This window comes from Microcaecilia unicolor, chromosome 2, assembly GCF_901765095.1.
Source record: "Microcaecilia unicolor chromosome 2, aMicUni1.1, whole genome shotgun sequence".
NCBI classification, from domain to species: Eukaryota; Metazoa; Chordata; class Amphibia; order Gymnophiona; family Siphonopidae; genus Microcaecilia; species Microcaecilia unicolor.
In genome coordinates this window covers 123,266,713-123,280,587 of record NC_044032.1, presented here as the reverse complement: position 1 = coordinate 123,280,587, position 13,875 = coordinate 123,266,713, and the positions used below count along the sequence as shown (strand labels likewise).

The following is a 13,875-nucleotide window of genomic DNA, read 5'->3' as shown; positions in this document are numbered from 1 at the left end:
GTGGGCCAGGGGACACTGAAGATGGCCCAGGGGATGGAGGTGGGCCAGGGGACACTGAAGATGGCCCAGGGGATGGAGGTGGGCCAGGCGATGGCGCTGGCTGAGGGGAGGGAGAGGCCTCATACGGAGCTGCAGGTGGGGAGGGGTCCTCATGAATGTTCTGATCCTCATCTATGATGAGGACTCCCTCCTCCGAGTCCTCCTCCTCCTCCTCCTGGTGGGCCGCCTCCTGGCCTGGCTGCTCCTCCTCCTCCTCATCCAGGTGCCCCTCCTCTTGGTGTTCCTCCTCCTGATCCTCGTGCTCCTCCTCCTCCTGCTGCTCCTCCTCCTCCTCCTCCTCCTGGAGGTGGTGGCCCTCCTCATCCTCCCGGTCAGCTTCCTGCTGGTGGAGCCCTGTGTATGTAAAAGGAGTGTTATTGAGATCAGTGCATACACCATGGCTTGCATAGTGCAGTAGCTGGGTGGCGTGAGGCAGGGGATGGGGCAGGGTGTGGTGAGGCGTAGCCTATGCCCATGGGGAATGAGCTGCATCAGATGACATGAAACAGAACCCTGGACCCTCCTCTGACACACACCACGCAGGACATGTTGCCATCCCAAATTCATTGCTGACCAGCATGTTTGCATTGTGAGATGCAACGAGGGGTTGATGGGCAGTTGTTGTAGGAGTTATTGGGGGGGGGGGGGGCAGTGGGAAGGGTGTTGAGCACAATTCTTTTATGTGATTTAGGCCATAACAGGCAGTAAAAGTAGGGCCTCAGGCAGCTGTACCAGGACACACTAATCAGCCACCACAGTAAGGGGAATAGTAAAGTGTGGCATATCATCTCATTCATCTCGGGGGGATGGTCGGACGTTGCAGGCACGCTCATGGGAGAACCCCTGCAACCTGCATCCTTGATCTGGGACAGATATGGTATTACTTACTAGGTGGCTATTAGGCAGATTGGAATTGATATTGTACAACACATTTGCTTTATTCATGAAATGTATGTAGTAATCTGTACAGGTGTCCTGTTTTTGAATACTTACGGCGAGCCCTGAGGTGCCTTCGCACCGCCCGGATGAGGTCGGGCCTCTCCCGCCTCACCCGGCGGAACCGCCTCCTCAGGGACTCCAGGTCCCGGTGGACTCCAAAGCGTCTGTAAGATATAAGTTTGTAGAGCAGGGGTCAGGGGTGTTGGTCCTTTTTGTCCTCTGCACACATTCATTTGCTATTCACATACCAGAGAGAGAGGGTCTACAGTGTTGGGGGGGGGGGGCACCTCCATTGGTAGTGAATCATAGGAGCCACCTTTTTACCATTTTGGGGGGTGGAACCCCCAGTGGAGATGACCCCTCCCTCCATACATATTTGATATTGGGGGTGGGGTGGTCAAGCACCCACAGCAGCCACCGAGTTGGTTCCTATGCAGATGATGCCAGAGGGCCAGACAGTACCGTTTGTATACATTATAATGTATGCTTGTTAAACTACTTTATTGTGTTATCATGACCATGTTATAAAGTATGGTATAGGTTTCATTGGTCTCATGCTTCCACTATTCGGAGGCGTTGTAACCCACTGGCTGCAAAGAGGGGTTGGAAAATGTGGCCTTCACATAACTAACGAAATTGTCACATAACACTAATAGAATAGTCACATACCTAACCTAACGAAATACATTCTTGTAGGGATGTGGGAATGGTGGTCGTTTCAATAACATACAAATTATTAGTGATTATGCATGTTCCTATATTACTCATGATCCTTGCATGGACACTCCAGTTACTGCTGGTAACATTGATGACGGAGCTGTTATATGTGTAGGTACAGGAGGGGAGGGGGGTTGGGCCATAACCTTACCTTTCTAGCCTTTCCCGGATACGGGACCAGGCTCGCATGGCCTGCAGCCTGGGGGGCAGGTGGTGGTGCTGGATGAAAAGGCGATGCCGGTGCCTTAGGCAGAGCCGGACAAGCAGCAGGCTCTCCTCTTCTCCAAAATTTGGCTCCCTGCGTTGTGCCATTTTTCCACGTGTTGGAAAAGAAGTGCCTTATATAGACGACCTTGCGTGAGGGACGTCGTTTCATGCACAGCTCCATATATGGATGACCATTCCATATATGGCCCCTATCAGCACGTGGACGCCCTCGTAAGCATAGACGTCTTTGACGTGCACATGCCTGCAGGAGTGTGAAACGTGCCTTATATAGATGAGTATGACGCACCCCACCCGACCCTTTTCACATATACACAATATGCATTTACTGCATGTTCAGTAGGTGTACAGTGCATGCAGATCCGGACATTCAGATGGGCACATATGATGAAAGTATGGGTGGAGCAGCATGATATGTCTGTAGTTGACACATATATGCGTTCCTCATATATTTCCGTACCTGGATGGCCTGAACAACATGTACTGTACTTGCGATACACCTATGTACATTATTTTACACACCACGTGATTTGGTCGTTTGCACCTGCAATAATCGACCATCTTAGGGCGCCCAATTTAGTCACGCTTATGCGCTCGTCATTTGATTGTTTTCTTACAGGGATAATCGATTATCGAAAAACGCCCACACTATTTTTCCATTATACAGGTCTATTTTTGGACGTTTTCGTAAGAACGTCCTAATTCGTACTTGGACGATCTTTCCATTATGCCCCTCTATATATACCCTCGAGGAGAGAAGAGACAAGAGTAACATGATATTAATATTTAAATTCATAAACAGTATTGACAAACAAACAAATCTTTTTCAAAGACATGAAAGCTATAGAACTAGAGGACATGAAATGAAAACTCCAAGGAGATAAGTATAAAAGTAATGTCAAGAAATACTTTTTTCACCAAAAACATGATGGATGTCTGGAATGCCCTCCCAGTGGAGATGATTGGAGCAAAAACAGTGACAGAATTCAAAAAGGTGTGGGATAAATAGAGAGGGTCCCTATATAGCAAAAGGATGGTATCAAAAGAAAACAAATGACATACAGGGGTGGAACCGGGGTGGAACCTGCATGGAGAGGCAGATACATTCCTAAACAAAAGCACAAAAGAGGTAACCTGCAGCAGGGCCGCCGAGAGACTGGGCCGTGGCAAGGCCGCCCTCGGCCCCCCCCCCCCCCCCGCCACCCCTCCCCCCCCCGAGGTCATCATCGTTGCCGCCCCCTCCGTCCACCACCATGCCGGGGCCACCTGAATTCAAATCATAGCGCCTCACCTCGACCTCACTCCGTGTGAAAGAAGCGCAGCAGCGGCAGTCTGCAGATCACCTCCCTTCGGGCCTTCCCTCCCTGTGTCCCGCCCTCGCTCAAGTTACATCAGATGAGGGCAAGACACAGGGAGGGAAGGCCCGAAGGGAGGCGATCTGCAGACTGCCGCTGCTGTGCTTCTTTCACACGGAGCGAGGTCGAGGTGAGGCGCTATGGCAGTGGCGTACCTAGGGTAGTTGACACCAGGGGCCGGTCATTCTTTAACACCCCCCTCCAAAATCCAGTACTAGGCATACCGAGAATATAAAACACTCAGGACCTATAGAGCAATTCTAGCATACCATAAGCAGTAATTTCTACGAGTCACACAAGGAAAAGGAAAGCATCTTAAACACTACGGTGAGCACTAGAACATCAATTCACCTATTGTAAAATGAAACCAGACAGAATAGTACAGATCGTCGATCCTGCCAACTGAAAGCCATGTCTTTTTCACAAACACAGATACACCCTAATCCACTATAGAATAAGTAATCATAAACTTTCTATTTAAACAAAAATTAAACTGAAACTCCAAGATGCTAGATTCTGCATACAATGCAACACCACAGAAACAGAAAATGTAAATTTGAAAAAACTAACAAATACCAATCACCACTTTACAAATTAACAAGTAGAAATAAAACAAATATAGAAAATAAAATAATACCATTTTATTGGACTAATACATTTAGCTTTCAGAGGCCAAAACCTCCTTGCTCAGGTCAATACAGTATAGTGCTGTTACAGTATCCTATCCTGACCTGAGGAAGGGGGTTTTGGTCTCTGAAAGTTAGTCAAAATGTATTAAAATTAGTCCAATAAAATGATTACCTTATTTGCATGTTCTAGTTATAAACATTTATTAACACATCTACAATACTACTTTATCCTAAAGCAAAAAAAATAAAAATTTATATTTTATTTACAGTTTGTTGTCTCTGGTTTCTGCTTTCCTCATCTTCTTTTCACTGTCTTCCTTCCATCCAGCATCTGTCTTCGCTGTTTCTCTGCTGTCCCCTCCATCCAATGTCTGCCCTCTCTCTTCCTTCCATCCACATCTGCCCTATCTCTCTCCCTTCCATCCACATCTGCCCTCTGCCCCTTCCATCCACCATCTGCCCTCTGCCCCTTCCATCCACCATCTGCCTGTCTGCCCTCTATCTCTGCCCCTTCCATCCAGCATCTGCCCGTCTGCCCTCTCTCTCTCCCCCTTCCATCCACTGTCTGCCCTTTCTCTCTGCCCCTTCAATTTACCATTTGTCCTCCCTCTCCCATCCATCCAGGGTCTGCCCTCCCTCTCCCTCCCCCTTCAATCCAGGATCTGTCCCCCCTCTCTCTGCCCCCTCTTTTCGGCCCCAAGTTCCAGCCCCATTAGCCCACCTGCCCCTAGTTCTAGCCCCAGCCCACATCTCCCACCTGCCCCCCTTTTTCAGCCACTAGTTTCAGCCCCACTATTCCATCAGTCCCCAGTTTCAGCCCCAGCCCTTTTCTCCCACCAGTGCCGAGCTTCAGCCCCAGCCACTTCTCCCTGTCCTCTTTTCAGCCCCCAGTCCCCACAGTTTCAGCCCCTGCCCCTTTTCAGCCCCCAGTTCCAGTCCTCTTCAACCACATGCCTTGCATTAGGGCCCCCCTTTCCAGCCCCAGACCCATTCTCCCACCTGCCCCCTTCTCAGATCCCAATTCCAGGCCCCTTCTCCCCTCTGAGCCCCCCCTTCCCGACCCAGTCCCCATCTGAGCCCTCCCCTTCTCCCATCTGAGCCCCCCTCCCCTCTGAGCCCCCCTCCCCGACCCAGTTCCCTTCTCCCATCTGAGCCCTCCCCTTCTCCCATCTGAGCCCCCCTCCCCGACCCAGTCCCTTTCTCCCATCTGAGCCCTCCCCTTCTCCCATCTGAGCCCCTCTCCCCTCCCCACCCCATTCCCCACCTGCCTACCAGCTCCGTGGACAGACGACCCTCTTCTCCTGCCACCCAGCACCTGACCTAGCCTTTAAAAAAATCCGTGAAGCGGCAGTGCAGCGCCTCGCGTCTGTCTGCTCTGCGTGTAAAGGAAGAAAATTGCCTCGTTGGCCGGCCTTCTCTCACTGTGTCCCGCCCAGTGAGAGAAGGCCGGCCGACAAGGCAATTTTCTTCCTTTACAAGCAAAGCAGACAGATGCAAGGCGCTGCACCGCCGCTTCACAGATTTTTTTTAAAGGCTGGGTCAGGTGCCGGGTGGCAGAAGAGGAGGGTCGTCTATCCACAGAGCTGGTAGGCAGTGGGGAATAGGTCAGTGAGGAATGGATTTGAATTCAGGGGGGCCCGGCCCGGTGGTGGACAGAGGGGGGCAGGTGGAGGGGACTGCAGCGCCGCCCCCCCCCCCTTGGAGGCCCAGGCCTGGGGAATTTTGTCCCCCCTGCCCCCCCCCCCCTCGGCAGCCCTGACCTGCAGTTCTGCATAGAGCGGCAAGCACGACTCTAGCCACCTTGCAGGGCAGACTAGATGGACACTAACATCGTATCCTCCACGTGCCTGGAAAGGACCACTGATAACTCATCAAAAAAACAAAACCCTGGTGCTCATTAGAGGCATAGAGATTTAAAAAGGACAGCACCTATCTGCAAAACCATCAGAATATATCATTCCCCCTTATCACGGACTATATGCCTCACTTGTCAGGGATACTGTCAGGAGAGCGCTATTAATAATCCCTTTATTTTTTTATCAGTGTGACTAGAAGCAAAATAAAGATAGCAGGAACCATTGTGCCCACATACGTGTTCATGTTGAGGTAATAAATGAGTCTCCTGTGCAAATGCGACATCTGCACCCAAACACCGGATCTCTCTAAGCATAAGTTGGCGTTTTACCGGTGAATTTAGCCCCTTAACATTAAGTGTGAGAAAAGTGAGAACACTCATTATCTATCTTACATATTATTTGACCCACTACTTGCACATATACCTATTTGCACCACTGTAAAGATCTGAAGACCAGCCATAAACCTGCTAAAACAACATAACTGCCCTCCCTCCTCCCTTACGCCCTCTTCAAACATCAGGCACTCCCCCCTTCATACATGACGGTGCCTCAGAAGGAAGTGGCTTCAGCCTTTTTGGCAGTAACAACTGTAAACTTAGAAACCACCTGCAGCAGAAAGTGAGACCTGGTCCAATGTCTCCTTAAGCCAAGTATTAACAGTTTCTTCTTATCTGCATTCGTGGATTTCAGGTACTAGTAATTCAAAGTTCCAGGCACTCCATGTCTAGTTCAGAAACAGTTTTTTCAAGGTTTTGCTGGCAGGCCTGCAGCTTTTAAAGCAGAATCTGACTGTTGGCACTGAAGGCGGCTCCCACCCGACAACTCTCTGCCAGTGTGGACGAGCCGCCTTTGGTGGGGCCGAAGGGTGTTTCGGGGTACTCTCCTTGTAAGCCGCTGTGTCTGGAAAAATTTCCGCAGCTTCCACCACTGTCCGGACTTGATGCATCTTGCCTTCTTCATAGAACCTCAGGGCAAATGGGTAGCCCCATCTATAATAAATTCCTTAAGAGTGCAGAAACTATGTAAAATGTTTTAGCTCTGCCCGCCTCCTCAGTGTGGCTGCAGCCAAATCTTGATATATTTCTATATGGCAACTATTCCACTTGAACTCTGGCACCATTTGGGATGCATGCATGATTTTTTCTTTTTGCTTAAAGTCTGAGAAGCAGGCTATCAAATCATGGGGCTTATTGTGCTCTAGGCAAATTTCTTTAGGGTCTATCTCTACCTGTGTCTCTTCCAGTAGTGCACTTGTGATCTTTTGCACCACAGCCTCACAGCCATAATTTAACAGCGAGTCTGGAAGGCCCCGAAAGCTCACATTGCATCAGCGACTACGGTTTTCCAGATCTTCGATTTTATCCCATATTTGATGCGTTTCAGCCTGCGTTGCTTTACTCTGTAACGTTATGGCAATTAGGGTCTCCGCTTGCTCTTCTAATTGCTCCTCTGCCGTGACCCAGCGCCCCTATCTTACCTCTCAGATCAGAGCCCAGTGCAGCCAGATCATTGCGTACCGCTTTCAAATCAGCTTTTATTTCCTGCATCCACAGCCTTATTTCTTTTAAAAGCTCACCCTCTCCTTCCTGTGCGTCCTTTTAAAAGCTCACCCTCTCCTTCCTGTGCGTCATCTGAGAGGAATAGCGGCGGCAAACATTGGGTTGCACATTGTGTCTGATGAGCGGAGGCATGCACCTCCATCTCCACCATGCGGGTGGATGCGGTGGGCCCTGGATATGCGAATCTGGTCAAATTTATCAAGAGGGTCCAGGAACTCATCACATAAAAAGATCAAGGTACTTTTATGGTGATCTCTATCACCAATCTAAGCGCTTCTCGACCACTGATACCTCAGTGGTGCTTGTTCTTATTCAGGGGCTGGCCGGAGCTCTCAGCTTAGGCAGCCATCGTGCTTAATGACGTCACTTCCTCCTCGTCCACTTCAATTTTTCAAATTGTTCATAAACATATTCTTCTGTGAACGATGCAATATCCACTCCATTCTCATATGTACCTTTACCAGCCGATCTTGGTCTTTCTCCAGGATTTTCTTCCATGACCACAGAAGTATTTGTTTAGCACGCCCTCCACAGCATCTTTCAGTCTCACAGTTCCATTTTTAGCCTTCCACCCAGTGGCGTATCTAGGGTAGTGGACACCCGGGGCTGGTTGTTTTTTTAACACCTCCCTCCAAAATCCAGTACTAGGCATACCGAGAATACAAAACACTCAGGACCTATAGAGCAATTCTAGCATACCATGAGCAGTAATTTCTGCTTATTTACATGTTCTATAACACATCTACAATACTACTTTATCCTAAAGCAAAAAAAAAAAAATGTTATGTACAGTTGTCTCTGGTTTCTGCTTTCCTCATCTTCTTTTCACTGTCTTCCTTTCCAACCAGCATCTGTCTTCGCTCTCTCTCTGCCATCCAGTGTCTGCCCTCTCTGCCATCCCCCTCCATCCAATGTCTGCCCTCTCTCCCTGCCCCTTCCACCCACTGTCTGCCCTCTCTCTCCCTTCCATCCAAATCTGCCGTCTATCTCTGCCCCTTCCATCTGCCCATCTGCCCTCTCTCTCTCCCCCTTCCATCCACTGTCTGCCCTTTCTATCCCTTCCATCCACTGTCTGCCCTTTCTCTCTGCCCCTTCAATCCACCATTTGCCCTCCCTCTCCCATCCATCCAGGGTCTGCCCTCCCTCTCGCTCCCCCTTCCATCCAGGGTCTCTCTGCCCCCTCTTTTCGGCCCCCAGTTCTAGCCTGTTAATTCTTCTGCCCTCCCTAACCCAATAGAATGTTCCACACACTCATACAGTTAGGGAAAGAAGAAGTGAAGGCCACGCAAAGATGAGAAAATAGCATTTCTTTATTTACTTACCAAGCTAGAAAAACAGACTGCAATGCTTTTCTCATGAGAGAGGTACAAAAGCTGCACACAGGTGCAATCTCTGAGTACTTCTCCAATTTGGTCTTGCTAGCTATCACTTTTTATATTCTTCAATCATTATACAGCTCAAACAGTTCGTTAGCATTAGTTTCGACCACAATGTTGCTAAACATTAGTTTCAACCACTGATCAAGATTATTAGAAAGGTCTAAGGCAACATCATACCATTTAGCAAGTTCCACTTGCTACATCAGGTTCCATTTTGCCAGCAACCATTTATCTATGTTTCCAGGCATGTAAACTGCAAAAAGCCCCCAACCACATTCTTCAGTAAACACCTTCCATGGAAAATTGCTTCATGTCCTCTTTCTACAAGCCTGTCACAAGCCTGTCATGAGAGCTCATGAGCCTCTGGGTCACACAGAGGGTATGATTTTTAGGTCTGGGTAACGACTTTGGACCTCTTGACCTGTTTTTGGAAAGGCCTAGATATATCCATTATTTACAAGCCACATTATCCCACCTGCCCCTAGTTCCAGCCCCAGCCCATATCTCCCACCTGCCCCCCTTTTTAGCCCCTGTTTCAGCCCCACTATCCCACCAGTCCCCAGTTTCAGCCCCAGCCCTTTTCTCCCACCAGTCCTGAGCTTCAGCCCCTAGCCCCTTCTCCCTGTCCCCTTTTCAGCCCCCAGTCCCCAGTTTCAACCCCAGCCCTTTTCTCCCACCAGTCCCGAGCTTCAGCCCCAGCCACTTCTCTCTGTCCCCTTTTCAGCCCCCAGTCCTCACAGTTACAGCCCCTGCCCCTTTTCAGCCCCCAGTTCCAGTACTAGCCCCCTTATCCCACCTACCCTTTTTTTCAGCCCCCAGTTCCAGTCCCCTTCATCCACATGCTTTGCATTAGGGCCCCCCTTTTCAGTCCCAGACCCATTCTCCCACCTGCCCCAGGCATGGCCCATTCTCACTCCAGGCCCCTTCTCCCATCTGAACCCCCCCTCCCAGACCCAGTCCCCTTCTCCCACCTGAGCCCCTACCCACCCCACCCAGACCCCATCTGCGCCCCCTCCCAGACCCAGTCCCCTTCTCCCATCTGAGCCTCCCCAGACCCAGTCCCCTTCTCTCATCTGAGCCTCCCCCCTCCCCTCCCCAGTCCCCTTTTCCCATCTGAGCCTCCCCCCTCCCCAGTCCCCACCTGCCTACCACCAGCTCCATCAACAGAATACCCTCTTTTCCTGCCACCCGGCCGGCACCCAGCCTTTAAAACAAATCTGTGAAGCACCTCGCATCTGCTCTGCTGTAAATGAAGCAAATCGCCTCGTCGCATCGGCCCTTCCCTCACTGTGTCCCGCCCTCACAGAAATAGGAAGTTACATCAGAGGGCGGGACACAGTGAGGGAAGGGCTAATGCGACGAGGCAATTTGCTTCATTTACAGCAGAGCAGACGCGAGGCACTTCACAGATTTGTTTTAAAGGCTGGGTGTCGGCTGGGTGGCAGGAGAAGAGGGTCATCTGTCGACGGAGCTGGTGGTAGGCAGGTGGGGACTGCGGCGCCAGCGGAGCATCCCCCCACCTGCTGACACCCGAGGCGGACCGCCTCCACCGCCCCGCCCTTGGTACGCCACTGCTTCCACCTTTCACTAATATACCTGAAAAAATTCTTGGTCACCCTTCCTTACATTTCTAGCCATTTGTTCTTCCACTTCTGCATTCACAAGACATGGCTGCTTTCAGTTTCATCCAGTATTCTTTTCTGTGTTCCTCTTCTTGAGTTTTCCTGTATTTCATGAACACCACCTCTTTTGCCTTTATTTTCTCAGCCACTTGTTTGAATCATATTGGTTTCCTTTTTTTCCTTGCTTTTATTTACTCTCCTTCTGTAAAGGTAGGTAGCCATTTTAATAGCTCTTTTCAGTCTGGACCACTGTCTTTCCACTTCTCATATGTCTTCTCATCCATTCAGCTTTTTCTTCAGGTACGCTCCCATTTTACTAAAGTCAGTATATTTGAAATCCAAAAATTTGAGTTTTGAGTGGCTGCCCTCCACTCTAGCTGTTATACAAAAAAAACAAAAAACGTTTGATGATCACTACTGCCCTGGCTGGCATGTACAGTGAGCAGGGTAGCCGAAGTACTACATTAGACAATTGGAGGAGGAAGCAGGAGGAGAATTTTCCTCCCAGTGAAAGGGACCACAAGTCCCAGATTCCCCCTGGGAGAAAAGTTTGCCCCCTGGTGGAAAAGTGCTCAGTAAGAGATCAATATAAGAGAGAGAACTGCAGTCCCTAGAAACCACCAGGGCAAGGTAAAACCCATGACTCACAGGAAGCAGAGGCCGAAGGGAATGATTGGGAAATGAGTTCCAATCAAAGTGATGAGCAACAGATGCAGGAGGCAGGGGTGGAAGAAGCTATGGAGTGGGATAAGAATGAGTGGGAGAGGCAGAAGGAGGGGGGAGTAGAGCTGATGGACGTCTCTGCTCTAGCTCGAGCCTCCAAAAGAAAGGTAAAAGCTTTATGGGTCAGGTTATTACCGGACCTGTGTAAAAAGGGGGAATAAAGGATAATAAAGTTTGGAAGGAAGCTGTGGAAGAACTTGACTATCAAGCTATCTAGGCAGACTGTAAGGAGTACTGCTAAGGGTTTGAACTGCAATAAGGAAACCAAAGGACATGCTACAGGGGTTTGAATGTCAAGATTACTGTGGTGCCTGAAAACTCTGTGTGCAGCGGTATTGTGCTGTTACTTTAAACCAGGAGAAGAGGAATGAAGCTCTGTTAGCACTACCAATGTGGAGCAGGGTTGTGTCAAGTAGTTAGCTGGAAATAAACTGATTAAAGAAAAATTGACTTAGAGAATCTGTCAGTACCTTCTGTTTTAGTTACTGAATCCCTGATAAAAGACAGACGGCACGAAGAAACGAAAGAAGCTGTATCCTCACCCGTTTCCTTTACTATGGTGGAGTAAGCAGGCTAGGAAGGCCTTCTGCTCACGGCATAGGACTCCGGCTACTCCCCGGGGAAGCAAGCCAAGCAGGAGTCACCCAGGCCCTGGCTGGAAGGGAGACCCGGGGATAACTGTACTCTGACATTAGACACACTTTTCCCATTTGTGAGCACCAGATCCAACGTCACTCCTTCCCTCATGGGTTCCGTCACTATTTGTGTTAGCAGAGTACTTTGAAAGGCATCTACAATCTCCCTATTTCTTTTCAATTCCGCAAATGGAACTTTCTAGTTCGCATCCAGCAGGTTGAAGTCTTCCAGTAATAGCACTTCCCCTTTCTTTCCCAGTTTTTGGAAACTGACCACCGTGGGCTAAATATTGACCAATGACATTTATCAGAACTGTTATACTAATATTCTACAGAGGAAAGTAGGTGCCTTTATAGAATAGGCTCCGATTAAGCACCCTTTATAGAACTGCCCTTATTTCCCTTAATTATAGAAAGTTGTGTGCCCAAATTTGTGACTAGCATGCAAATTTGAGCATGCAACTTATAGAATTGGGCAGTTGTGCACAAAACTTAATTTAATAATGAGCTAATTGGTGACTATGAACAGTAATAGGCTATAATTGGTGCTGATTGGCACCAATTAGCAGTTAATACACGTAACTGCCCTTAGTCACTACTCTAAGTTGCATTATCAAATTTCAGCGTGCGCAACTTTGAGGGGGGCGTGGACCTGGGAAGGGCATGGGCAGGTTGGGGGCATGTCAGGCAGTTATGTGCACAGTTTACAGAATACTAGCATTTATGCACCTAACTGCCTACAGTTAGGCGCAAATGGCAGACTTACGCTCGTATTCTTTACTGGCAGTTGTGGGAACAACTGCTGTTACAGAATTACCCTGGCACCTAAATTTTGGCAACCTTTTGATAATTACTCTCACTGTGCCCAAGAAATCAAGTAATTAGTGAATATTGAAGTTCTGTTATTTTTTCAGGTCTCACTACTACAAAGGTCTTAAACTCTAGTCCTCAAGAGTTGCAAACCAATCGGGATTTTAGGATATCCCCAGTGAATAGGGAGATTTGCATGCAGTGAAGGCAGTGTACATGCAAATCTAGCTCATACATATCCATTATGGATACCCTGAAAACCCAGCTGGTTTGTAGCCCTTGGAGACCTGAGTTCAAGATCCCTATTCTAGCAGAAAGTTTTTAGTATGAATATTAGGAAGTAGTTAAAAGATGGGCATGGGGCTTAGCCTGAAGGCTCAATGACAGTGCACAACACTGATATGTACAGGGACCTAGGTTTGAGTCCTGGTTTAAGTCTCCTACTCTCTGGGTTGGCTGAGGTTGGGGATGTTGCAAAAATAGTGTTCACAGCCCTTGAGGGAAGGGAGTAATATTTATTGAACAATAGTGACATCCAGAGACTAGATTTAGCATCTATAATTGCTGAATTCTTGAAGGATATGTTATAATTGCACCAAACTTTCAGGAAACATCAGGGTGACAAGAGGACTCTAAAAGGCACAATTTTTTTCAGATCTATGACGTAAGTGCATGTATGCTCCCAGCAAATAAACTACTTTCGTTACCTAATGTCTTTAAAAAGCTTATTGTTTATGTTGACAGATGTATTTTCTGCTGCTACAATAAAACCAGAAATTCTGAAAATCATTATCATTGTATTTTCACTATCCACTTAAAAAGCATTTTCTTCTATAAGAGGGGCAGTGCACACTGACCTATTGAATCATTGCATTAGGAGGTATGGGTTAAGTTATTTTCTTCTCCCTAAGAACTGTCTGTAAGAGACCTCTCTTATGGTCATTCAGCTTGTTCTACAGTAACATGAAACAGAAGCTCTGGTATTGCTGGACAGAATGGCAAAGTTTTCAGACATGTTTGTACAATGCAATTTGAAAGAGTATATTCCATCTGTACATACCTTCAGGCTGCTTTTGTTGAGATTGTAATGCTGGTTTCTGGGCAGTAAATGTTTCCTCATTGATATACATGGTCAGCTGTCTTCCTAAGTATGTAACCTGCAAATGTGTACAAAACAAAATCCTGATTGTAAGTCTTCCTCCTTAAAAAATCTCCTATTATAGGTAGCACAAGTGCCCTATAGCCTGCTCCTAATAGATCAGTGCCTGCATCTTTTAAACCTTGCAATTGAAGCCTCTAAGGCAGGGCTTCCTAAACTGTGGGTCATGGCCCAAAATAGGGGCACAAAACTGAGTTTGGGGTCACAAATTGGGTGGGTCAACCCCCC

General features: G+C 48.2%; 1 protein-coding gene across 1 annotated transcript in view; it reads right to left on the bottom strand.

Moving 5' to 3' along the window:
* Window positions 1–13,875, bottom strand: part of ANKRD31 (ankyrin repeat domain 31) — a 108,759-nt gene that overhangs the window by 16,263 nt on the left and 78,621 nt on the right. Inside the window, exon 7 of the mRNA XM_030192298.1 lies at window positions 13,549–13,645. Coding sequence (XP_030048158.1) covers window positions 13,549–13,645 — 97 coding nt within the window. The remainder of the gene's footprint in view (window positions 1–13,548; window positions 13,646–13,875) is intronic.